This window comes from Typopeltis vanoorti, chromosome 8 (assembly GCF_054136105.1).
Source record: "Typopeltis vanoorti isolate ZY-2024b chromosome 8, IOZ_Tvanoo_1.0, whole genome shotgun sequence".
Taxonomy (NCBI): Eukaryota; Metazoa; Arthropoda; class Arachnida; order Uropygi; family Thelyphonidae; genus Typopeltis; species Typopeltis vanoorti.
The window spans coordinates 130095372-130122712 of record NC_143556.1 but is presented as its reverse complement, the minus strand read 5'-3'; the positions used below and the strand labels follow the sequence as shown (position 1 = coordinate 130122712).

The 27341-nt window shown below is 34.9% G+C and overlaps 1 protein-coding gene across 2 annotated transcripts in view; it reads left to right on the top strand.

The window, feature by feature from the left end:
- Positions 1–27341, top strand: part of LOC150104351 (moesin/ezrin/radixin homolog 1-like) — a 341827-nt gene that overhangs the window by 11130 nt on the left and 303356 nt on the right. The window contains exons 2-4 of one of the 2 annotated variants that reach the window (XM_090396936.1): positions 15071–15182; positions 20239–20289; positions 25654–25737. In XM_090396936.1, coding sequence (XP_090253062.1) covers positions 20278–20289; positions 25654–25737 — 96 coding nt within the window. In that variant the 5' untranslated portion in view covers positions 15071–15182; positions 20239–20277. The remainder of the gene's footprint in view (positions 1–15070; positions 15183–20238; positions 20290–25653; positions 25738–27341) is intronic. The other variant, XM_090396937.1, reaches the window with a different exon arrangement.

Here is a 27341-nt window from a genome sequence, read left to right as displayed (position 1 = left end):
TCCGAAATAACATAATCCACAAGAGCACGGAATCTGGTAGACACCTGGATGATTGAGATGTGGAAGCTTGTCCTTTGGAGAAGCGAGAAAGGTGGAGATTTTTCTAAAAGGTCGAAAGGCAACAAAAATATTCAGTGGTTTTAAAATTTTTGCTATACGTTCACTGATGCCTTGTATATAAGGGATGGTAATGCGCGTTATTTCCTCTGTGTTTGAAGAGGGAGACATATTAAATCTACTCAAAGTTCTTTTAATGAAGCAATTCTTATAGCCATTAGATAGAAAGGAAGAAGTTATATATCGTATTTCTTTCTGTAAAAGATCGTCTGTAGAACAAAAGGAGTGGGCCCGATGAACCAGTGTTTTAATAGTTCCTGCCTTTTGACTGGGATGGTGATGAGATTCCGCATGGATATAATGGCCTGTATGAGTCTTCTTTCTATAAACTGAGAAATGTAGGTTACCATCTGGTTGGCGAAGAATTAGAAGATCTAAAAAGGCTAACTGCTTATTTGATTCTACTTCTAGGGTAAACTTGATCCTAGGATGAAATGCGTTTAACTTATTGAGAAATTGTTGAAGTTCATCAGAAGAGCCATTCCATACAGCAAAAATGTCATCGACATATCTGAACCAATGAGTAGGTCTGGGAGAAATATTGTCAAAGATACGTTGTTCAAAATGTTCCATAAAGAAATTGGAGATAGCAGGAGAGAGAGGATTACCCATTGCTGTTCCTTCAATTTGTTGATATAACTTATTTTTAAAAGAAAAATAACCAGAATTTATTACAAAATCAAATAAGTTTACAATGTCTGAAGGAAATTCCTGTTGTAGTAATTCAATACTTTCCGAAAGAGGCACATTTGTAAATAAAGAAACAACATCTAAACTGATCATGATATCAGAAACGTCCAAATGAAGATCTGAAATTTTATTTTTAAAATCCAAAGTATTTTTTATATAAGTATCAGTTCTTCTAGTTGAAGAGGAGAGTAAATTAGATAAAAATTTTGAGATTTTGTAAGTTGGGCAACCTATACAAAATCTCAAAATTTTTATCTAATTTACTCTCCTCTTCAACTAGAAGAACTGATACTTATATAAAAAATACTTTGGATTTTAAAAATAAAATTTCAGATCTTCATTTGGACGTTTCTGATATCATGATCAGTTTAGATGTTGTTTCTTTATTTACAAATGTGCCTCTTTCGGAAAGTATTGAATTACTACAACAGGAATTTCCTTCAGACATTGTAAACTTATTTGATTTTGTAATAAATTCTGGTTATTTTTCTTTTAAAAATAAGTTATATCAACAAATTGAAGGAACAGCAATGGGTAATCCTCTCTCTCCTGCTATCTCCAATTTCTTTATGGAACATTTTGAACAACGTATCTTTGACAATATTTCTCCCAGACCTACTCATTGGTTCAGATATGTCGATGACATTTTTGCTGTATGGAATGGCTCTTCTGATGAACTTCAACAATTTCTCAATAAGTTAAACGCATTTCATCCTAGGATCAAGTTTACCCTAGAAGTAGAATCAAATAAGCAGTTAGCCTTTTTAGATCTTCTAATTCTTCGCCAACCAGATGGTAACCTACATTTCTCAGTTTATAGAAAGAAGACTCATACAGGCCATTATATCCATGCGGAATCTCATCACCATCCCAGTCAAAAGGCAGGAACTATTAAAACACTGGTTCATCGGGCCCACTCCTTTTGTTCTACAGACGATCTTTTACAGAAAGAAATACGATATATAACTTCTTCCTTTCTATCTAATGGCTATAAGAATTGCTTCATTAAAAGAACTTTGAGTAGATTTAATATGTCTCCCTCTTCAAACACAGAGGAAATAACGTGCATTACCATCCCTTATATACAAGGCATCAGTGAACGTATAGCAAAAATTTTAAAACCACTGAATATTTTTGTTGCCTTTCGACCTTTTAGAAAAATCTCCACCTTTCTCGCTTCTCCAAAGGACAAGCTTCCACATCTCAATCATCCAGGTGTCTACCAGATTCCGTGCTCTTGTGGATTATGTTATTTCGGACAAACGGGAAGATCTGCCTCCATTCGGCTAGAAGAACACCAATCTTATATTGAATACTTTAAACCTGAAAAGTCTGGACTTGCAGAACATGCCATCTTCACTAGACACAGAGTTCATTGGAAAAAGACAAGAGTTCTTCACAAAAGTCAGTTTCTCATGGAACGCCTTTATAAAGAAGCATGTGAAACTCTACTTCATTCTCCTAACTTAAACAGATCCGACGGCTTACGTCTGTCCCCTTTATGGGAGATAGTACTTTACAAATCAGCTAATCTTTCCTAACTTTTTATTGTATTAATTTTTTTTTTTTTTTTTTTTTTTTTTTTTTTTTTTTTTTTTTTTTTTTTTTTTTTTTTAGGAAAGTTATTGACCTTTTTAGTTATCTTACACCAGCTACTTAGGTGGCGCTTTTTGGAATTGTCAGTTAATGTTTAATTTTTGTGCCTAATTGTACTGAAGATGCCTGTGACACACGGGCGAAAATTATACCATTAAATAATTTTTCTACGTGAGTTTTTCCGTTATATTTTTATGTATAGGGATCTCTACTGTCTCCATTGCTGTTTTCTGTATACATGTCAGACATCCCATTCCATTTTGGCCCTGTATGCAGACGATACGGCAATACTAACCAGATCTCTCAGACCCCATTTCATTACCAGAAAGCTTCAAGAAAACCTTCTAAAGCTGGAGGGTCGGTTCTCCAAGTAAAGATTGGAAGTCAACTGCCTGAAAAGCTTAGCCGTTCTTTTCTCAAAAAGGCCAATGTCTCCTGCAGGAGATGTGTTACTCTTCAATACTAAAATTCCCTGGCAGACAGAAACAAATTACCTGGGTGTAATTCTCGACAAAAAGCTATCTTTCAACAAACACATGAAGTCTGCGTGTGCAAAGGCATCTAAAGCCATAGCTCAGGTCTATCCACAAATTAATAGAAATAGCAAGCTCAGCAACAGAATCAAATTGCAACAATACCAGATGACGATTCGTCTTATAATCACCTATGCCTTTCCGGCCTGGAGCCACACCTCTAATTCTAAAACATTATCAAAATACAGCTAGTGCAGAACAAGTGCTTGAGAATGATTTGGAATGCCCCGTGGTATGTTAGAAACAATCAACTTCATAGAGACACAAATATTCCCTATATTTTCTCTTTCCTACAATCCTTAGCATCCAAGTTTTTCCTAAAGACGTCCACACATCCCAACGATTTGGTTCAGCAAGCTGCAGCATACGAGGTAACGGACATATTCAAATATAGAAGACCAAAGTTATATTAGCCTCCTATAACGATGCATAATCTCCATGCCCATTCAGAGCGAGCAAACTGCTCGTAAATTTTACCCTAACTGTAACCACAACAGATAGTGGTGAATATGAAAAGCATCTTGCTTCACCCCTAAAGACATAAATGTCAATTGGTATCATCATTATGGGCCTGTCTCCCCTGAAGAGACCTCAATAAAGGTCGAAACTAGTCTGGGTAGTGGCCCTTCCTTTAATGCATAACATTATACATATCCACATGGAGATGTGTTTTGCATTATGGGAGATACCGAGATAGAGTGATGTTAGCTTGCTCCACCTTTGCAACGAGTTTCCCGGTGTTGTACTACCTTACCCCAGTCTTGAAGATACTTTCAGGCGCAAACGTTGTTTATTCTCACTTGGATAAAGGATTAAACTAAATTTATTATAGTCTAACCAAGTGAAAAATAAACTTTTAACATCTTTCTCTAAATCCAGAGTAATTTAATAAAAAGGTGGCACACTGTTTGGCAACTCCTATAGGTAAAGATAACCTCGCTATTGCTTCTGCCTGGTATCTCCACTTATGGGCCTGGCTCCCACTGAAGAGACCTCAATAAAGGTCGAAACTAGTCTGGGTAGTGGCCCTTCCTTTAATGCATAACATTATACATATCCACATGGAGATGTGTTTTGCATTATGGGAGATACCAAGATAGAGTGATGTTAGCTTGCTCCACCTTTGCAACGAGTTTCCCGGTGTTGTACTACCTTACCCCAGTCTTGAAGATACTTTCAGGCGCAAACGTTGTTTATTCTCACTGGGATAAAGGATTAAACTAAATTTATTATAGTCTAACCAAGTGAAAAATAAACTTTTAACATCTTTCTCTAAATCCAGAGTAATTTAATAAAAAGGTGGCACACCGTTTGGCAACTCCTATAGGTAAAGATAACCTCGCTATTGCTTCTGTCTGGTATCTCCATTTATGGACCTGGCTCCCACTGAAGAGACCTCAATAAAGGTCGAAACTAGTCTGTGTAGTGGCCCTTCTCTTAATGCATAACATTATACATATCTGCAAAGAGATGTGTTTTGCATTATGGGAGATACTGAGATAGGAGTGATGTTAGCTTGCTCCACCTTTGCAACGAGTTGCCAGGTGTTGTATTACCTTACCCCAGTCCTGAAGATACTTTTAGGCGCAAACTTTGTTTGCTTACACTTGGATAAAGGATTAATCTAAATTTATTATAATCCAACTACACACAAACCATTTATTGCCCACCACCAATAGTATTTTTTGTCTGTGAATTGCATGTGTTCCCCTGTCCAAATTGCTTGTTTGCAGGATAAAAATTCGACTTTTTAGGAGAAAAAAATGCATCTTCCTTACACGAGATTGGCTAACTTACCTTAATTCAAAAAAGCCCATATTGAAGATTCCTCTCTTCACAATGGGAATCAAGGTCAGGTTTTCGTGGACAGTACACAAGAAATTTTAGTTCTTTTGTACTGTTTTTGCATATCGGGTGGGAATGACATAAATTGGGGTGTTTGCTTTCCACTGCAAGCAAAACTTAGAATGGAAGAAATCCATTGCTTTTTTATTAAACAGATATTTGCATGTGGCCTGAAACCATATTACAGTGGGTCCACAATAACAGTTATTCACACAGTAATGTGGAGCAGTCTCCCCCTGCTGTGTTTCCCAAGAAATACAATTTACAATCATTTAAATCAAATGTAAACAAGTTCCCCCCTTCCAAACCCACTACCCATACATGGTACTAATGTACTATAGGTTGAACAACCAACCTCTTGTGTATGTGCACAACATAAAAAAAGAAATAATATATATTTTTTGCTCAAGTTTTATAACAAGGTGACGGCTGAACTGGATAAGGGAAATGGGTTTACAGTGATACTGCTGGACCTGGCAAAGGCGTTTGACAGGATACCACATGGAATTCTAATCCGTAAACTACAACATATGGGAATAGATATAGGGTTGGTGAGATGGATAGCTGGGTGGTTGATGGAGAGATATCAAAGAGTAGTTTATTCAGGAGTAGAGTCCAAAAAACGGCCTGTGACTAGTGGTGTGCCACAGGGTTCTGTTCTTGGACCACTGCTGTTTAATCTGTTCATTAACGATATAGGGAAGGGTCTAAGTGGGACAGTTCATTTGTTCGCTGATGATGCAAAGTTGGGTAGGGTGATAGTGAATGCAGAAGATGTCAAAGTCTTGCAAGATAACTTAGATAGATTGGAGTTCTGGACTAAGGAGAATGGATGTCAATTTAATGTGACAAAATGTAAGGTTATGCATTTCGGAGTGAAAAGATTAGCAGCAGTATACCACATTGGTGGAACTGTACTCCAAGAGATTGATGAGGCCAGGGACTTGGGAGTGTTGGTGGATAGGGAGATGAAGTTTAGGGGGCACATTGCGAAAGTAGCTAAATCAGCTCATCAACTCACTTGGTTGTTGAAAAATACCTTGACCAGCAGAGAAAAACAAGTTATTGTACCTCTGTACCGAGCCCTGATAAGACCTCATCTCGACTACTGTGCCCAGATTTGGTCACCTCAGTTCCTTCTTGATGGGGAGGAGGTTGAGAGGATCCAGAGGCGAGTGACTAAGATGATAGCAGGTCTATGGAATGAACCATATGAGAACAGGTTGAAGATTTGTGGGTTGCAGAAACTAGTTGATAGGCAGAAAAGGGGAGACATGATTGAGACATTCAAATTGCTAAAAGGATTCTATAGGATTAATTCAGATGATATTTTTGAGATCAGGACTGGTGGTGGGAGAACTAGGGGATACCCATGGAAGCTGGGCAAGAGCATGGTTAGCAGGGGTGTTAGAGCTGGGTTCTTTACTTTTAGAGTGGTAAATGAGTGGAATAAGCTGCCAGAGTCTGTTGTGGGTGCTATGACAGTGAGCGAGTTCAAGGCAAGGTATGATAGATACTGTGAGAATGTTGAACAGCTGCGTGAACATGATGTTTAGGGCCTCCCTCGATGAGTCTAAGGACTCCTGGAGTAGCCCGTGGTAATAATAATAATAATAATATCATGACTCTCCTTAATCTCATTAACTGACTAAGCACTAACTGCTTATGGTAATATATTCCACTAATTTACAACTCGTAAAGCACAAATTCTACTCTCACATCCTTCTTAATTATACTTTTACTCAACTTCCAGGGGTTGTTTTCTCTTATCATGAATGAAAAATTTGTTCTGTAACACTCTTATGAAACTTCATTTCCTTTCATGTTTCTGTGATATCGCCTCTTCTGCACAGTAACAAAATATTTTAACCCAGAAACATGTATTATATATTATAGGGAACATTTCATGATATCTCACCACCAAGGTCATTCACTTTGGGATCCTCTCCACCACTTCCTTGTTCCTAATAAATACAAGTGACTGAATTTGTGTACATTAGACAAGATGTGGTCATATCAGAGCCTTATAAAAAAGCATAATCGCCCACACTAAAGAATACTCTGAGTGTCCAAGTGATCCTCTGAGCTCTTTTGTTAACAGTCTCCCCTCCCCCGAGGAAAAAATAAGAATTCCTCATCTTAATTTTCACTGAGGTCTCATCAATGTAATATACCTTGTACTTTCATCTTCTCATAATGCATAACCTCCTTTCACTTACCAGTATTTTGTCCACACTGTTGGTTATTTTAGATTATCCTGCAGGAATTAGCGTCACTTATTAATTTCCCTCAACAGTTTTGCATCATCAAATAGTAATTGGTTATTCATCTGAAATCATTCTTCATATCAGTGGTTCATCTGTAGTGTGCCACTGATCACGTTCTCTCTTCAATTTCCCCCCCCCCAATACTATTCTTTAATGTCTGTTCATTAGCCACCTCTTATCCATGTCACCAGCTTCAATTCCAACTCTATTTGCTCCAGTTTTAATCATATTCTTGCAGTACCTTGTCAAATCTCTTTGCAAAGTCGAGTGGTATCATGATTCTGGCTGTTAACTTTTTATCCAACTTACTGTAACATTATGGTAAGTGAGTAAAGTAAGATAAGATGCCACCTTTACAAAGTTACGCTGTCCCTTAATATTTCTGTCTTTAACCAACTTTTCAAATTTTACTTCAAACACCACTCCAGAGATATCAGTTGGTCTGTGATTTGCTACTCTTATCTCGGAGGCCCCTTTAGGTAAAAGAACTGTCTTGCTCTCTTTCTACTTTTTTCATTCGAATGTTGCCTTTGTCTTTCTTAACTGAAAATTTCAAATGCTCAGCTACCTCAAGTCTGAAATGCATTCATTTAAAGTTGAGGTACATCGTGAATTCTCATGCATATTTTCATAACATATCGGTTGATACTTCATCAAGTCCCATAGCTGTATTCACACTGAGATGATTTTGTAATAACCTATGCACTTTCAGTTCATCTGTCTAAATTTTCACATCATTGCCTACTGCATCTTGCTTTATCTGCATATGCACGATACGCCTTTGTGGAGTTATCGCTAAGTAATTCAACTGTTCCCTCCCCTCCTCCCACACCTCCTTACCATCTGCATTCATTTAAATTATACAACTATAATTATTCTTTTTTTTTTACTTGCCTTTCAGTGAAAGAATTCCTTGATTTCTTTTGGGTAATTTCCTGTCATGTCTTCCCTTACCAGCTGGTTACCTTTCTTGCCTCTGCTTTCTACTTCTTGTGAGCCTTCTGGTCATCTCTCTTTATATTCATTCAACAATTTTTCTTTTCTTTTTTCATCCACTTGGTGATGCTACTCATCCATGTAACTCCCATCTAGTTCTACTGACTGTTGTATGCAGCCTGGTACTTATTTCAAACAGAAGGGCAGAGTGAACTATCATGTGAATCAGTAGAGACTTCAGTCACTTACATATAAGTGGCATGTTAAGGTGGAAAAGACAGGTTATGAAGAGTGAGGAAAAAAACAACAAAAAAAAAAAATAGAAGTTTAGAAATTTCCTATGTGTATGGGCATCATAGTAAATTACTACAGAAAGGAAAGAATTCCACTTGAGCTCATATCTATAACTAATGTTTAAAGAATATACCTCATTTATGAGTTCATAGTGAGTTCAGGGTTCATTTATGACACATTTATGAGTTCAGGGAGCCTGTGTAGCTCAGTGGATGTGGCGTTTGCTCACCACGGCGCATGGCCGCACGAAGGAAGACTTGGTTTCGAGTCTAGTCGGTGACTAGAGGAAATTTTTCTAAGCCTTTTTTCGACCGGTTCCCGAGTTAGTCGATCTCTGGCACGGGCAAGCGGGTTTTTCCTCCCGTAAACTCAAGAAAATCGACCGTAGAACCCACATTATTTCAGACATTAAATATATTGTGTTAGGGACCACGAGATGGCGGCACATTTGAGCCGTCTCTCTTCACCGTGTACCGGTTAATTAGTGATAGCCTTGGGCCATCTATCTCCGATTGGTACCAGTGGAGATTGAACTGCCCACTCAGTCTCCAAAAGTTAGATAGGGCTAAATGGCCTCGCCTACTCTTCGTATACGGGAATAAAAAGGCGTTAGCTGATTTTTTTTTTTTTTTTTTTTTTTTTTTTTTTTTTTTTATATGAATTCATAGTGAATAATTTATGGAGACACAACATGTGCTAGAATAATTACTTTGCTTACCATTAAGCAAGCAACAATCGACATTTTGATCTCTATATTGAGTCATTTTCAAGAAAACATACATATCTACAACATACAAGCTACATGCTGCACCATACAAAAGTAAAATGAATCTAAATGTTTGTTAATCCTTTATCCTAGCTTGACCTATTAAGGGGAGTGGGGAACAGAATTATATTTAACAATTTCTACAATCCTTTTGTATTGAGATTTTCTTCTGTCTGGGGTCGTTCTAGTTGCTATATGGGTTGAAGATGGGTCCTCCACATTCTTGGAATAATTAATCCGTTTTTGTTCAGATTTGGATGATGTTTCAGCATTTCATAAGCTTCTTTGAATATTCTTTCAAATCAGGTTTGGTGCGGTACAGGGACTTGTGCCTTTCCAGGCAATTCTGTGCTATGTTTGGAGTGTATGTGGTCTGATAGGCCTGTTTTACCATAGTGGAGGTATTTAATGTGGCGTTTGTGTTCATCTTTTCCAAATGGGATGGTGTGTCCTGTTTTCCTTATATAAGGTAGGTTACAGGTACATTGAATTTTGTAAACCCCTGGGTGAGCAAGGTATGGAAAAGGATCTTTGGAGAAGCTAAGTAAATTTCTTAATTTTGCCGAGGGTTTGAAGGGTGTCTTGATGTTGTATTTAAGTAGTTCTATGTGTTTCTTCTGAAATGCTCCTAATGTAAGGTATGGCATTCTTGTAATCTTTTTTGCATTTAATGGCATTTTTATGGAGGATCTTGGGAACTTTTTTTTTTTTATTGTGGCCATTTTTTTTTTCAGATGTTTGGTTAATAATTTCAAATTCTTGGTTCACAGCTTGTTCATTGGAGCAAATTGTTAGGACTCTGTGTTTCGAGGGTGCTGATGACTCCTAGTTTTTGTGTTCAATGGTGGTATGAATTTTTATTTATGTATTGGCCTGTATGTGTAGGTTTGTGGTAGACAGTGAAGGAGAGGCAGCCTGAATTAAGATGTGTGACGAGTGTGTGTAGAAAAGGAAGATAGTTGTTGTATTTGATTTTGATGGTGAATTGGATACTTTTGTGTTTGTTCATGTGACTTATGAACTTATTTAATGTTGTCCTGGGGCCAAATGACAAAAATATCATCAACATATCTGAGCCATACTTTGGGTTTTAGGCTGGCTGAATATAATATAATATTATATAATATATAAATACCTCCACTATGGTAAACTGGCCTATCAGACCATACACTCCAAACAAGCCACAGAATTGACTGGAAAGGCACCAAGTCCTTATATTGCACCAAAACCTGGTTTGAAAGAAAATTTCAAAGAAGCTGAAATCATCCAAATCTGAACAAAAATGATGGATTAATTATTCCAAGAATGTGGAGGACCCAATCAGAACAACCCCCCCAGACAGAAGAGAATCTCAATTGAAAGGACTGTAGAATTTGTTTAACATAGTTCCGTTTTTTTTTTTTTTTTCTCCTCATCAGAGGTTAGGCTAGGATAAATGATTAACAAACATTTAGTATTAATTTTGCTTTTGTACAGTGCAGCGGCATGTAGCTTGCACATGTGTGTTTTCCTGATGATGACCTCAATACAGAGGTCGAAATGTCGATTTGTTACTTGTTTAATGATAAGTAATTATTCTAACGTGTGTTATGTCTCCATAAATTCTTCGCTATTTATGCTGACCACTATGTAACCTTGAAAGAAAGAATTCTCATCTATGTGTGCTTAAAACAAATCTCCCTCCTTTTCAATGGAATTGAAAAGGAGGGAGATTTGTTATTAGGAGAGAGGGGAATAATTTATGAAATGCTTGTATATGTGTAGCTTAGTAATCTAATGTAGATTACTAAGTTAGTAAACATACAATAATGTTTATTGTACGTTTGATTTGGTCATGGCATAAATCACATATGCATTGTTGGAACAACACTTATCAGGCTAACTAATACACATTTGTTGAGCTCTTTTTATATAGCTATTAGTAGAAATCATATGACCATTCTCGTCCTTTTCCTTCATGTATATTTTTTTCTTCTATTTCTTTCATTTCTACAGAAAGAAAGAAGGAGTACTTCTTTTGGTTTTGTGAGTTTATTTCTAAGAAAACTCACATGTTGTGTTTAGGAATTACATGGAATAAGAAATGTTGAAGATTTATGCAGGGAATGAGTCTCAAAAACTGCTGCCAGAGACTTGGATGCAGATCAGTATGTGAAATATATTAGAGAAATTTAAATTTTTTCTGGTAATTGAAACTTGAGCAATCTACAATTTGCTGATGATGATATTCTAATAGCAACATCACCAAAAAATTTAGAGCACATGATTATCGAATTATATGAAGTAAGTCTGGATATAGACTTACAAATAAATATGGATAAATCAAAATAATGTATGTGAGGGTGGCCTGAAAATTCCTTGACCGTAGATGGCAACACTATCAGCAAGATTTTTTTTTTTTCAAAGTTGGCACATCTGTCATAAGCATCCATGTGAAATTGCAAGTCATTCTATCAAGTAGTTTGTTTTATACAGCTGTCTGAAGCAAAATTGTTGTCTGTAGCCCTTGAAATGGATAAAATTGAGTATCGTGCGGTTATAAAATTCTTTCTAAAAGAAGGTTTAACACCATAAAGAAATTAATTCGAAGTTCATAAACGTTTATAGGTACTCTTCTCCTTCGTTTTCGGCAATTAAGAAATGGGCTGCCAAGTTTAAATGCTGCCGTATGCTTCCCTGTAGATGATCTATGCGCAGGATGTCCAAAAAGTGTAACAACACCAGATATCAAGTGCACAATATGGTATTGGATGATCAGCGAATCAAAGTGCTTGAAATTACTGAGACAATAGGCACTCCAAAAGAACATGTAGGATATATTTTGCATGAAGAATTGCAAATGAAAAAGCTTTGCGCAAGATGGGTGCCATGCTTGCTCACAGCAGATCAAAAACGCATGCGCATGAAAATCTCTGAAATGTGTTTGGAGTATTTTAACAAGAATAAACTGATTTTGTGCATCGATTTATTACTATGGATGAGACTCAGATTCACCATTACACACCAGAATCCAAACAGCAGTCAAAACAGCGGACAGAAGCCGGTTGTTCAGCACCAAAGAAGGCAAAGTCGGTTCCATCAGCAGGAAAGGTCATGGCATCGGTGTTTTGGAATGCTGAAGGCATTTTGTTTATTAACTATCTGGATTGAAAAGGGTAAAACAATAACTTGGGAATATTATTCCGATCTTTTAACCAGAAGACATGAACAAATTTGTGAGAAAAGATCGGTTTGGAAGAAAAAAATCATCTTTCATCAGGACAATGCACCTGCCCACAAAGGTAAATAGTTATAACACGGTTGTAAAGTCCATAATTTCTAAAATGAATGCCCACAAAGATGTTTTGGCAATGGGAAAATTAAGGGATCTGCATTATGAATTATTGGAACATCCACCCAATTCCCCAGATTTGGCCTCCTCTGTCTTCTATCTCTTTCCAAAACTAAAACTCTTCCTCGTTGGTCAGCGTTTTTCTTTGAATCAAGAGGTGATTGCAGCTGTAGAGGGGTATTTTGCAGATCTTACTGAGAACCACTACAGTGACGGGATAATGGCACTGGAGCATTGTTGGAATAAATGTGTTAGTCTTAAGGGAGATTATGTTGAAAAATAAAAATAATTTTGAAATTATAAATTAGTTTTTTCATTGTTAGGCCAAGAACTTTTCAGACCACCCTCGTATAGTGGAAATACTTAAGAACAAAAACAAATTGAAATAAATCGAAGACAGATTGAAATAGTGAATTCATATAAATATCTAGAACAAATCATTACAAACAACCATAACTTGATAATGAAATTTCATCTGAATGGAAATAACAGCAGAATGGAAAGTTTTTAGCCATTACTGAGAGAGATTTAAAAGCAATTTATCAAACTGCTTAAAAAGAAAGATCTATAACCAATGCGTACTTCCAACAATGACCTGTGGTAGTGAAACCTGGAGTTTGACTGAAAAAAATACCTAAAGAAACTGAAAAGAACACGAACAAACATCCATTTTTGGAATAACTTGGTTAGATGAAAAGTATAATACTTGAATAAGGAAGCAAACAAAGGTAATGAAATGGGGCAATGAGATAAGATGTTGTGGGCATTTATGGTGGAGAGATGCACAAGACCAGTTAAAATAGAAGCAGCATGGAGAGGTATATGCCCAGCATTGGACTTAAAAAAATCTGCTGATTATGATTAATTGGAACTAATTGTTTGGTATGATTATTTAAAGAGCCTCTAGTACAGTCAGTATAGACAAAGCCCTTTGGTCAGAAAGACCTGGGTTCTATTCCCGTCAGTGATGTGAGGAACCTTTATCTTGTCTCTTTCGACCAAATGTAAGTTAGCCAGTCATTCATAGGTAGAGGGTTTTTTCTTCTGGATTCTCAGGTTTTTGTCCCTCATAACAGGCAAATCGGCCCGTGAACACACATCTACAGACAGGATACACCAGGAGGCATAGGGCCAACCATCTTATTATTATTATTATTATTATTATTATTACATAACACCTTGGGAGTCTTTGGACTCATCGAGGGAGGGTACCTACTCTACAACTCTCCATCTCCACCACTCCACCAACCACAACTACCTTCATCATCTACACCAGCGCTATATACCGCCGACTACCACCACTAGTATTTTCAAAGACAAACATCCATGCCCACGGCAGGATTCGAACCCATAGTCTTTTGGTTGGAGAGCGGATACGTTGACCACTCGAACCAGGCCGGCAATCTTATCCTTGAGTTACGGTTGTGGTTATAAGAATAGAAACCCTCGACACCATAAAAAGGTAAAAGAGGAAAGTATTAAGAAAGAAAGAAAGAATGATTAAAAAAAAGTAAGTGAAAAACAGTGGCATTTTTACACAATGCTTTAAATGATTTTTCAGTGACTGTACTGATTGTTACATAAGACTTTTCTCATATCGCACAATATTTTGGTTATCATAAAATCATAATCAGTAATTATCAAGGTTAGTATATTAATGAAAGTCATCATGGGACATTCATTTTTGCATAAACATTTTATAAAATATTCATTATACATAAATTCAAAAAAATAAATAAATACTGATGAGTCCACATGATGCCGAAAAGGCATGATACATAGTCAAATGACCTGCCTAGTGCACAACATGTGGTATAAATTTTTGCAATTTACTGCGAGTAGATTTGCTTGATTGATAATATCCAGGTGAGACTGCACGTAACATGCCGAATGATTAGACTATCATTTCAGCTGTAGATAACTGCTTCTGGACCATCCAGGTGTATACCAGATTCCGTACTCTTGTGGAAAGATGCATGTAGGTCAGTCTGGGAAAAGCATCAAAATCTGCAACAAAGAACATATGAGTCATGTTGAAAACAAATGGGAAGAAAAAACTGGACTCATAGTGCACATCCAAATTGGTAGGCATCTTCCATGCCATACGAAAAAGAGAATTACTTCAACAGGTTGTTCTATGAATCCTGTGAGGTTATTCGCTCAGAAGGCACACTAAATAGAAACCAAGAATGACCTTCACATCTGGAAATTATTAATTGCATAAAATTAAAGACATCCAGAGTTTACCCAACAATAGAGAGACCGTACATAATATGCCAAATGATACTCGTGATTAGACTATCATTCCAGTCATTTCAACTGTAGATATTAACTGCTTCTGGAAAACGGTTGATTTTTTTTGCTGTTTTATATTTAGCTTTATATTTAGTGACCTCTTGATGCTGTTGGTCATATAGATGGTGAAACATGTAGAGGAAATACATCTAGTATAAATAAACAGTTGCATATGAGTTAAAAACCTGGTTATTATCAGTCATGTGGTATAAATGTCCAACATGAATGTTATATTGTGATGCATATGAATCTTGAATCATGATCATTTACATATACTCATTATCCCATAAACAGTATCTAATTTAACTCAGTTTCAAATTTTAATGTTATTTTAAAATAGGATAGTATTATTTTAGTAATTTGACTTATTTTGCAATACTAAAATATTTGCTTACTTTAGGTTTGGATGCTTGTGAATGTTACTGTTTTGTATAGTGCCAGATGCTTTTTGCCACATCCAAGTTTTAGATTTTGTACGAAGGAAATTTACTTTAAGAAAAAGATAAATTCAGGTACATAAATGAATTCAATGTATTTAAATGTATTCAATTAAAATGCTGAGATATGAAGACATCCGTGACTGTTATTGTTTGTTCAAAATGTTCATACAGTTATAGACATTTCTAACAAGCATGCATTTCTTAAAGGTTGTTTCTATCCATACTGTATTAAAGGATTAGACACAACAAAATAGTTGAAAATTAAAAATCTGGAAATGTATGGGATGTTATGATAGTATTGCATGAAAATATACAATGTTACTTTTTCTCAACATTTTCTCTCCAAATTAATCTATTATCTGTCAGGATTCCAGTATTGTCAGATCTTATGTTTGTCTTCTAAGGTATTTCTTACTGTATCATCCACCTATACAGTAAGAAATACTTTTTCTTGTAATCCTGGTAAGAAACAATTGATTTAGTAAACTTTCCCTTTCCGATTGTATTTTTGTGACCATACTACTTAAGTTGAATTGGATTTAAACGGTATTGATGCAAATACAGATTGATAAGAAAATAACTATTTATTAACTTAAAAGCTAATATTTCGCTGGTATTATATCCAACATCTTCAGAGCACACAAACAAAGTTTGTTACAAACGCGAGACAACCACATTTCGGTGTAACAGTGGGGCTAGTATAAGTAATTGCGAGTCCTAATATGGCACCATCTAAGTTATAACAAAAAAAAAAAACAGTAGTCCAAAGTTTCGAAAAAAAATATAGTAGTCCTTGAAACCGCTGAAAAATAGTAGTCCACAGTTTGAAAAAAATAAAATTAAAATAAATATTAATTTGGTCTTAGGATGACTGTCTCCCAAATCTTTGGTAGATTTATACAGCTACTTGTTAAGGTTTGCAGTATGTTTTAAGGCTTCTGTTGATTCTAGGAACAACCTCTCTGACTTGTAGAAGACCAAGATATAGCTGGATGATACAGTAAGAAATACCTTACAAGACAAACATAAGATCTGGCAATACTGGAATCCTGACAGATAATAGATTAATAATAGAGAGGTTGTTCCTGGAATCAACAGAAGCCTTAAAACATACTCCAAACCTTAACAAGTATGGTTGTATAAATCTACCGAAGATTTGGGAGACAGTCATCCTAAGACCAAATTAATATTTATTTATTTTAATTTTATTTTTTTCAAACTTTGGACTACTATTTTTCAAAAGTTTCAAGGACTACTGTTTTTTTATTAACTTAGATGGCACTATATTAGGACTTTAGCCTTGTGTTGCACTCTGCAATTACTTATACTAGCCCTACTGTTACACCGGATTGTGGTTGTCTCGCATTTGTAGCAAACTTTTTTGTGTGCTCTGAAGATGCTGGATATAATACCAGCGAAATATTAGCTTTTAAGTTAATAAATAATTTTCGTATCAATCTGTGTTCGCATCAATACCGTTTAAATCCAATTCAACATGTGTGACGAACACATAAGCCTATCCACGCATTTACATACTACTTAAGGTTAGCTCTGCTCATACATTCCTGTATGCCAATAACATCCTTTCTAATTTTGTGCTTAAATAACTGAAATGTTTTGCTACTTCTATAGATTCTCCATTTAGGAAGTAGTTGATGCTTTCATTGTTCCTGCCTATTTTCATTTAGTTTTTTTATTGCTGATTTTCATACTAAATTTATTACAGCACATATTTATTTAGTTAAGAAATACTGCAGAGTTGTACTGGATTTATTTAGGCGTATAATATCTGCATAAAGTAAGGAGCTGAGATTAACATCTCCTATTTCAATATCATGTTTAATTCCACTTTCCTTCATAATATGATGAATAACATGGAGGTAATGTGCACCATTGTGTTACACCTGATTTTATATCAAAATATCTTCCTGAATCTTCAACTCTAACTGCTGACTTATGATTCAAATAGATCATGTATTGCTCAATAAAGCATACCATTTACAACCATATAATGGTAGTGTTTTGAACAGCTTTTGTTTTAGTAATTTGTTATATGCCTTTTCTTTAAGATCTCTATTATATTTCCATGATTTCTTAACTATTTGTCTTCCAGCAAAAATGTGATCTTGACAACTTCTATTTGGCCTGAACCTAGCTTGATGTTTTCCATTTTCTGTTCCACTTTTTCTTAGCCTCTTCTCAAGTATATTTCCATAGATCTTACCATGAACTCAGTAGGGAAATTTCTACGTAATTGTCACATTCAGGTTTAATTTCCTTTTTATAGATAGATGTTATGAGAACTCTTCTCCAATCATCTGGAATTCAACCTTCTGACCATATTTTATAAATTATATAGTCTAGCCACTGTAATAGTTTTATACCTCCATACTTTAGCATTTTTGGTTAAATAGCATCTAATCCAGCTGCCTTCCCACATTTCAGTGATGCATATTCCTGATTGCATTTCTTTTGAGTATGTTCTACCACTGTACTGTCACTGCTCATTTAGCAATCTTTCAGAGTAATTACTCCAGACATGTAAGCTAACTTTACTTCAGTTTTCACTTCACCTTTATCATCTTTGATTCTTTTCACAATACACTTTCCTTCTAAGTCTCTTTAGTAGCCTCCAGAAGCCATTTTCCTGATATGCATTTTCTGTTTCTTACCAGTGTCTTCCCACTGCTTTCTAGTTTTACACAATGCTTTTTTTTTTTTTTCTGCATATTCTCTGAGCATATGCTGACTTGCCAGAAACTTTTGATACTTTCTTTTCCTTCACTGCCTCTTTAACTTCTTGAGTCCACCATGAAGTTCTGATTTTTTTTATCCTTGAGACAACTTTATCACCTCCTCCCTTGCTGAATCTGTGTTTTCTTCAGGTTCTGCCACTAAATCTCCAAGGTTTGATTCTTGTTTTCAGACTTTTATTTTTTTCTTGAATAATATTTATGTATTTGTGTCTTCAGTTATCTATGGAAGTTGTTCAGTGTTGTCTGCTCAAAATTAGATGTGATCACATCCTATTTCAAATTCTCTGTATAATCCTGTCTCCTGAACTAGTTAAGATATTGCTATCAACAATAATGCAGTCAGTGAGACTTTTATTGAACCTCTGTAGCTCATTTGGTATTTGATCTTTAGTTGGAATGACGTGATTTTAAATTCTATCTAGGATGCGAAGAATCTTTATCAGCCTTCTCAACTGAAAGTGATGAGTTAGCCGATCTGATATAGCACTAGCAGGGATTTTCCTTTGGCAAAACAGGCAAACCAGCCAGAAGAACACATTCAATTTACAAGCATAGTACATGGTCCTCATTTGGCCGTAAATTCAAAACCAACAATAAACTTTTCTTGTTTCTTATTTCCAGGTGAATTTGTGCACATTTTATGTTGGAACATGGTGTTAGTATTGATGACTAATCTGTGTCCTGAACAGACATCTGCAGATGCCATTATTATTATTATTAGCTTTGTTCTTTTATCCAAATATTTCACAAAATATTTCTGTCTGGTAATGATTTTCTACTTTGTTATTTAGATGAACAGCTGCCTTCTCTGTGGCTTTGAAAAATCACTCCAGTTCTTTGTTAGAACCTTCTGTGATTTATAGACACAAATAAGTCATTGTCCAATTTACCCTTTTGATTTTGCCCACATCTCTGACTGATATTTCTTGCTATTCAAGAATATATTGAATATAATATTTTGTATTTGTTGCTCAAATAAATCTCACCTGTCTTCTTCATTTCGGTGAAGCCATCCTGTCGATCTGGTACTTATCCAGTTCTTCTGTTCCATTTCTTTTCCATTGATGCTTCTTATTATGCTCTTGCTTTTTTTCATAATCTTTTTTTATTGGTGATTTTCATATTAAATTTATTATAGCAGTTATTTAATTTAGTTAGGTAATCCTTACAGATCTGTACTGGATTTATCTAGGAGTATAATTATAATCTGCAGGAAGTAAAGAGCTGAGATTAATATCTCCAATTTTGATAACAGGTTTAATACTGCTTTCCTTCATAATGGGATCTATATAGATAATGAATAACATTTGAGGCAATATGCATTCTTACATTAAACTGACAGCTAATATTATTGGTTTTTAACAATAGCATCAGTAGCGCTATATAGTGCAAGGTGAACAGTGTAATGTAACATCTTCTAAATTGTATAAAATTTGCATTTAGATGGAAGTGACATCTGTTAATTAGTGACAGATAATTAAATTGATTATGTATATTAGTCTTTTAGATAACTATTTCCCAAAGCAAGAAATGGGTATAGAATATCTTAATGGTATAGGATAACATGACTTGGCAGTTGTAGAAAGTCCTGAGACAAGGGCATGAAAAATGCACTTGTTTGCTTATCTGTGATGAGTGAGAATTTTTAGTTGAAGCATGAAAGAATCACAAGGAGTTTAAGTTTAATCTTCAGTTGTACTTTACTTATGCAATGTGGATTCTGTTTTATGTTGTGAATTGTATGTTTACCTTATCACTCTATTGGTGATTGCTGGCTATTGCAGATGCTTGTTAAACTTACCTATTCAGGAGCTTCTTAGTCTGGTTGATGTACTCTGATGCTGTGGAATGTTAATGTATACCAAGAACGTTGTCTCTTGTGCACACCAGCTGAACACACATGTTTTTGTACTATTATTTATTTTTCTTAAAACTTTTTTAGTATTCTTTGGAAAAATGCTAGTCTTCTGAAAGATTTAATACTCTAGTCTCACACTTACATAAACCACATTTTGCACTATCTTTGTTTGGCTTCCTGAAGTCATTTGTTGTAGTAACCTTTGTGGCAGCTTTCCAAAACATTTATATCTTTAGTCCTCAGTGAAATTTATTCATTTATTTACTACAAACCCCCCCCCACTAATATCCCCATACTCATTTGTATCATTAGAAACAAGTATCTTCTGATGTATTGTTATATGCACTGCTAATTTTAACAAAGTTATTTGTGTACTGCATGAGCTTGATACCCAGCAAAAAATACATTATCTACATTTTTAGATTAGCATTCAGTAGATCTATAATTTCTTTTATAAGAATAAAATAATATAGTGAGATAACTGCATTAAGTTATTGTAATGATGTATTTCTAGATTTCTGCATTGCTTTGAAGTCATACTTCATCTTTCAGGATGCCAAAGCCAGTAAGTCAGTCCTAATTAGCATGTTTAATAAATTTTGCATTTTTTTGTAATGGGTTTAAACATTTTTTTCTGATCAGCTTAAATTGTAATGTCCTGACTTTATTAAAATATTAAATAATATTAGGGGTGTTAGAAAAGTTTAATTTGACAAGGATGGTGCTTGAATTTCTAAAATGTTTTTGGCATTCTAACCTTTTATCTATGAACAAATGAGAAATGTTATAATCATCTGTGATACATATTTCTTTTGGTTTAGTAGTCCATCAAAGTAAGTACGAGTGCTATTTAAAAAAAAAGTAAATATTGGATGTTGTGCCATCATTAGATATTTGATAAAAAAAGATATGACTTCAGTTGGTATTAAAACCAGTGTGGATGATCCATTAGGGGAATCTGCTCTTTTATTTTCAGTGGTAAAAAAAGTGTGCAGCTCTGCATAAATATGGCAGAGAGAGAGAGCTTGAAAAACAATCCTTGACGTGAACAACTATCCACAGGAACAAATGAAAAAAAAAAAAATTAAAAAAATTATGCTGTGGTGTTGAAAGACCACCGAATTAAAGTATGCAAGATTAGTCAGTCTATAACAGAGGTAGCCACAATGTGGCTCGCGAGCTGCTTGCATCAAGTGGCTGTTCACAATCTACCAGGGAAAAATAAAAAGAGAAGAGGAGGCAATAAAAAAGAGGAACAAAATAAAAAAAAAAAGAGAGAAGAAAGAGAGAAAAACAGGCTATGTTCTCCCCAGGATCTTTTGAATGGGCAAACCACCCTTTTGGTTTTACTGACTACCTGGCTAATTAATGATGTGAATTGACATGACTAAATAATGAGCAAGAATGGAAAAATAATTTAAGACATTTTTTAATTAATCAAACCGGAGAGTCTCGATACTCGTGAGACCAGCTCAATTTCTTGCATTGGAAGCCAATCTCGAGAGCTTCAGATATTCACTTTGATGCACACCAATCTGTATGCAGAAGAAGACAAAAATCGGGATCTCGAATACAACAGTATCGGTTGCAAAGAAGATCTTTTAAGAAAGATACATAATTTTGATGTTTGAAAGAAAGAAATTATGAAAATTGAGCAAATTTGAATTGAAGGCAAAAATCGATGTTAAAAAATCTACATTTATTTTTCTTAATAATGGTTTCGGTCCGAAGATTGTGAGTCAAGTATTTAATATTTTATTTTGGAAAAGAAATAGGCCTGAGCATCAAATATAGTTGTGATCTCGGGGAATTCTCAAAACTCTCGAGGACTATGACGTCAGGCTTGAGTGATACCAATTCCCATTCCTAGTAATTAATACGTATAAATAGTAAAATTGTGACATAACGTGCGTTATGTGTCTCGGGTATTACTGTCAGTGCACAATTTCAGGGATTTGTTCTGATTAATTTAATAACAATGATATTTTGTATTTATTAAATTACTCTATAATGAGTAAAAAGTCAAGTCAGAAAACCACACTCTTAAGTTATTTTAAGAAAGATGAAACCGATAAGCATAGTAGCGACGACACCAAACCAAGAACAGAATCGTCGATTTCTGCAGTCTCTTTCAAATGTAAAATGTCCATCTAAACACCGCTTATTGGGTATTAACAGTGAGTGGTTTAAAAATTTCCATTGGTTAGTGGTGAAAGATAATGGAATGATGTGTTCCACATGTATGAAATACGGAAAGAGACGACCCACAAACAAGGAAGTGACTTGGGTAACTATGCCATGCACAAGACTTTGAAATGAAAGCTTGGTTGACCATGAACAAAGCAAGTAACACACTGATTCTTGTTCAGATATAATCGAAAAACATATACTAGAAGAAACTGGAATAGGGCATATTGAAAAATCAATTTCAGTTTTGAATAACTAGCAAAGAGATGCTTTTCTGGGAACTTAAGAGCTATGTATTTGTTAGTGAAAAATAAGTTACCACATACTACATTATTTGAAATATTGCTTGAGCATCGGCTGTTCCTACTTAGAACATCTTAACGTTGGAATTTTGAACATCAAACCTTCACCTCCTAAGAAGGCAGAAGCAGTTCCATTGGCTAGCAAAGTCGTGGTGTTAGGATTCTGAGGGATGATAATGATTATCTTCCAGAGGGCCAAACTATAAATGGAGAGTACTATGAGAGTATTGCACTAAACTTCTACAGCAACTACATGAAAAAAATTGATGATAAAAGCAGGAATATCTAAAAAATGTTTTTTCACAATGACCACCAGCTTGCAGATCCTTAATTGTGGTGTTATGAACCAAGCTACAAATTGTCACATCCTTCGTATTTGCCTGCTATGGCTCTGTTTGACTTCTTCCTATTCCTGAAACTCAAAAATTTCTTTATTAAACACACACATTCACAAGAATAAATAACTTTTATTATTGCAAATATTGTTTGACTAGAAACTAACCTGTCATCATCAGCGTATCAGCATAATCACAAGGTTAAGCTAGAACAACAAATGTTAATTCTATTTCCAGAGCTATGTCACATATAGGAATGCCACCTTGTGGGTGATTATAAAATAAGATTAAAATTAAGCGATTTGAAATAAAAATTAAATTTGGATAATGAATTAAAAGACATCCCATTATATAAAAAAAAGGGGGGGGGAAGGGAAGAGAGCACACTTTTGAGGATGAGATTGCCCCAAATCTTGGCAATAGAGAGGTGATCATTTTGATTTAAATTTGAGCGCTGTAGAAGTGCATGAACACTCTTTAAATAACCACCAAAACCTAAACTTTCACCAATGTAACAGGTTAGTATTGGACCAGAGGATATTGTGGTCACTGTCCATGCTGAGTAAATTTAGATTTTTCAGGTTTATTATTGTAGATATTATATTGGTGTTCTTGTTGTTTTTCAACAGAACATTCTGTTTTTCCAAAATATAAGCAGAGGCACTCACATTGAACTTGATAAACACTAGAGAGAGAGAGAGAGAGCTGTTTATCTTCCATAGATCATAATCAAGAGGAGAGTTTGTTGATAGGGTAAAATGTAGGAACTAAATTGTATCTTTTCAGGATTTTAGCAGTCATCTCAGAGATAACTTGCTATGTACCAGATAGGGACTCGCTATACAGGTTAGGATTCTTGGGGATGGGCTTATAAGTGTCCAGGATGCATTTAAACCGTTTTGTAGCATGATACATGGGATAGTGCTCAATTCTTGTTGGAGAGCTCAGGAATTGGAACAGTGTGCTCTGTTGATAACTGTGATGAATATTAATATTACAGTTTTGCATGAAGATCCTCTACATACATCCCTATATTCTTCTGGAACAAAATTTCATAGTAAAAAAAAGTCATATTTAATGTTGAAAATGGCATAATTGGTTTTAGAAATTATTATTATTGTATTATTATTCGACACCTCCAAGAAGTGTAAAGACTCATCAAGGGAGGGCACCATCTCCACAACTCTGCCTCCACCAACCACAGCTAACTGCAACTATCATCATCATCTGCACCTACTGCCACCACCAACACTATTTTCACAGACAATCGCAAACATCCATGCCTATGGTGGCATTTGAACCCACAGCCTTTTGGCAGGAGAGCGGATTCACTAACCTCTCGACCAGCCATGCTGGCATGGCTGGAAATCTCAAATTTTACTTCACACATTGAGAAGGTAATGATTTCCCTTCCTTTATTCCCAAAATTTTAAGGAAAGAAATTGTATTATGAATTGATAAATGTCTCAAGTTTAGATCTATAACTGGTGTGATCGTGTATAAAATTAAGTATTAATCCTCTCATGCATGAATTTTTATATTCATTTATAAAAAATTATAATGGCATGATACAATATCATTTAATCTTACAGTATTACCATGAATTCATTAATTTTGCTAAATTTATGTCCTGTATATGTAAAAAACGATGTCCTCAGATGAGGACATCATGCACATGAAGACGCATATCATCATCTCATCTACACTGAAATTCTTCTGGGCTGACAACAGCATGGAATGTTTCATGAAACTTTTGCAGCACTGGTCTTATATATATTGCTTTGTCTTTATTGTTGGTAGGTATTGTGTCTGAATCAACAAAATGCAATTATCACCTTATGTCCTCCCATCTATTCACTGACAGAGCATCAGCTATAACATCCATGCACAATCCATGTTCAGAAGACCAATACTGCCTTACACGTGGCATACTGTTTTATGTATGCCATGACAAATACAATTCCAAGGTAAAATTTGAGTTCATTCACAGTAAGTGCTAAATTATCTTTGCCTTTATGGCATGCATACAGATTAGTTTGTTTCACAATTTCATCCATCAGTTCATCTGTGAACAGCTGTGAAAAATAATCTAGACTTTGAACGTTGCGAGTCTGACCAACAGGGGAAGGACTCTGAACATCACTGTCTTCACTTGAACTGTCACCCTCTGTAGGATTATTTTGTGGCTGCTAGTATGTATGATCATCATCAGAATCACTCAGCTCCAAACCATCTTCAGATACCTCCAACAGTTTTTCAATCTCCTCTTGAGTAAGTCTCTTGTGGTTATAGGCCTTTTTTTTACCTTATGGACCTGGCTTTTGGTTATCCATCTGTAAAAGAGATGATAGTGCCAATTAACACTTACTGCCAATTAGCATTTATTAACACATAAATGAATAGCAAGTTACACTTACTATTCATTTATGTTTGCAAAAATAAAATAAATAAAATTATAATAATATTGTACAAGAACTTTCTAACCTCAAACTATTTGCCGCATAGATTACCTTACAAACATATTGTCCTCATGTGAGGGCAGGTTGTTTTCAAGTTCATTTTATGAATATGGTAATAAACATGAACAAATTAAATATTCACACTTCATCTACGAGGTATAACAATGTATAAAACCATACTAACCTTTCCAGAAGACTTATCAAATCATCAAATTCAAATCAACAAAACAGCAGCTTTTCACTTCCTTCTTGATACCACCATGCATTGTAGAGAGATTGGTATTCCTGTAACTCTGTTAAAACTCCTGCCATCTGGTGTGGTTTCTAAGAACACTTTGGTCTCCCCAGATGAGGACTATATGCACATAGTAACACTAAATTATGAATGAATAATTATAATGAAGGAAAATATATGTGTCCTCATATGAGGCCCTTATGCATGAGAGGGTTAAAGTTATCTACTTAAGTTGAAGTAGTAGCTTGATAATTTGAAGTTTACTCATCTCCTTATTCTTTGCACATGATGATAATAAAATAAAAAATAAGATTACTTTGTTATAGTCTTCAATTTAAAACTTGGAGAATATAATAAATTTTTCCAAGTTTTGAACTATTGCATTAATATATCCATAAAAAAACTTTTTAGGTTAACGTCAAAGTTACAACAATGGATGCTGAGCTGGAATTTGCTATTCAGCCAAATACAACAGGAAGACAGCTCTTTGATCAGGTATTTATTTTTGTTAAAAGTACAGAATTTTATAGGAATTAGTTATTAGGTTTTAGAAAGAGTTTTAATATAGAAATCAAACTAAATTTCAAATTAAATCAATGACATTGATGCATTTCAGTTATGAATAGTTTGCGAGTTCCTTCACACTTTATGCATGTAAGGTAGATGGCAATAAAGCTTGGTATTATTTATTGTAGAATTGCGAAGTATATTTTTAAATGCGTTGCAGATATTGCTGCTTTAGCATACTGTTTGTTAAATGATTTTTTTAACATATAAAATTTGATGCAAAAAACAGCATTTATTAGCAGATTACATCACAGTACACACAAACTTTTTGTGAAATACAGATAAACCCCTTTTCCCTTGTGTCGGGTTTATTATTTGTAGATATGGAAAAGTGCCTTTTCCACATCTACAAAACATAAGTGCCAGTACTTATGTCAGTACAAATATTCCCATAATTCATGGGAGTATTTGTCATACTCTCATGATTTATTAACTAATTGTGGTAAAGTGAAAATCTGATTTTGACAACCTCTATTTATCCTGAATCCAGCTTGTTCTTCCCCAAGTTTCTCATCCACAATTTTCCTCATCCTCCTTTCAAGTAAAAAAATAAAATTTTTTTTTCACATTTGACATCCGTAGATTCTGTAATGTCATTCCCATACCTCACATGGTTTTGAGAATGAAGTCTTCTGCTAGAATAAGTGATAGGGTCACAGATTCCCTTTCCACACAAAGTTTTTAGGACAATCACAAACATCCATTCCCATGTGGGATTCGAATCCGCAGCCTCTTGGCTGGAGAGCAGACACGCTAACCACTCGGCCAACCAGGCCGGCCTTTTCAAGTATGCTTGCATAAATTAAATCTACTGGACAATCTTCTGACCAGGCCCTTGAATTATACGGCACATCCATTGTAAACTTTTATACCTCCATATTTGAGCATTTCTGATCAGATATCATCTACTCCAGCTGCCTTTCCACAGTTAAACTTTTTGATGGCTTTTTTCCTGCCTCAAATATTTATATGTTCTCATTTTTCTTAAATATTATCTATTACACTCCTCTTACTGTTTTTTTTTTTTTTTTAAGACTTTCAGAATAATTACTCCTTACATCTAGGATGTAATCTTCAGATTTCATGTCACATTTATCATCTTTGATTGCTTTTACAGCACTCTTTCCTCCATTTCTAAGCTTTTTCAGTATCCTCCAACTCTCCATTTTGCACCTTCCTGATACATATTTTTTCTATATTCTTACCAGTTTTCCCATGATTCAGCTACTTTCACACACAGCTTAGCTCTGTTATAAAAATCTCACGTAATCGCTTTACTTATGTTAGTTTTTTACTCTGTTATATATACCGAGGAAAAAATTTCATTCTTAAGGAATACATTTTTGTTATATGATGGAGTACTTTTAAAAATTGTTTGCATTTATTAATGTACCGTATTTGCCAGCATATAAGACGCACTCCCTTTTTTTGTACACATTTTTTTAGGAAAAAAACTTTATCACTGAATATTATAATGAATTTACAGTATTTCAAATATAAAATATAAAGTTCATGATGTTGATCCAGTAAAG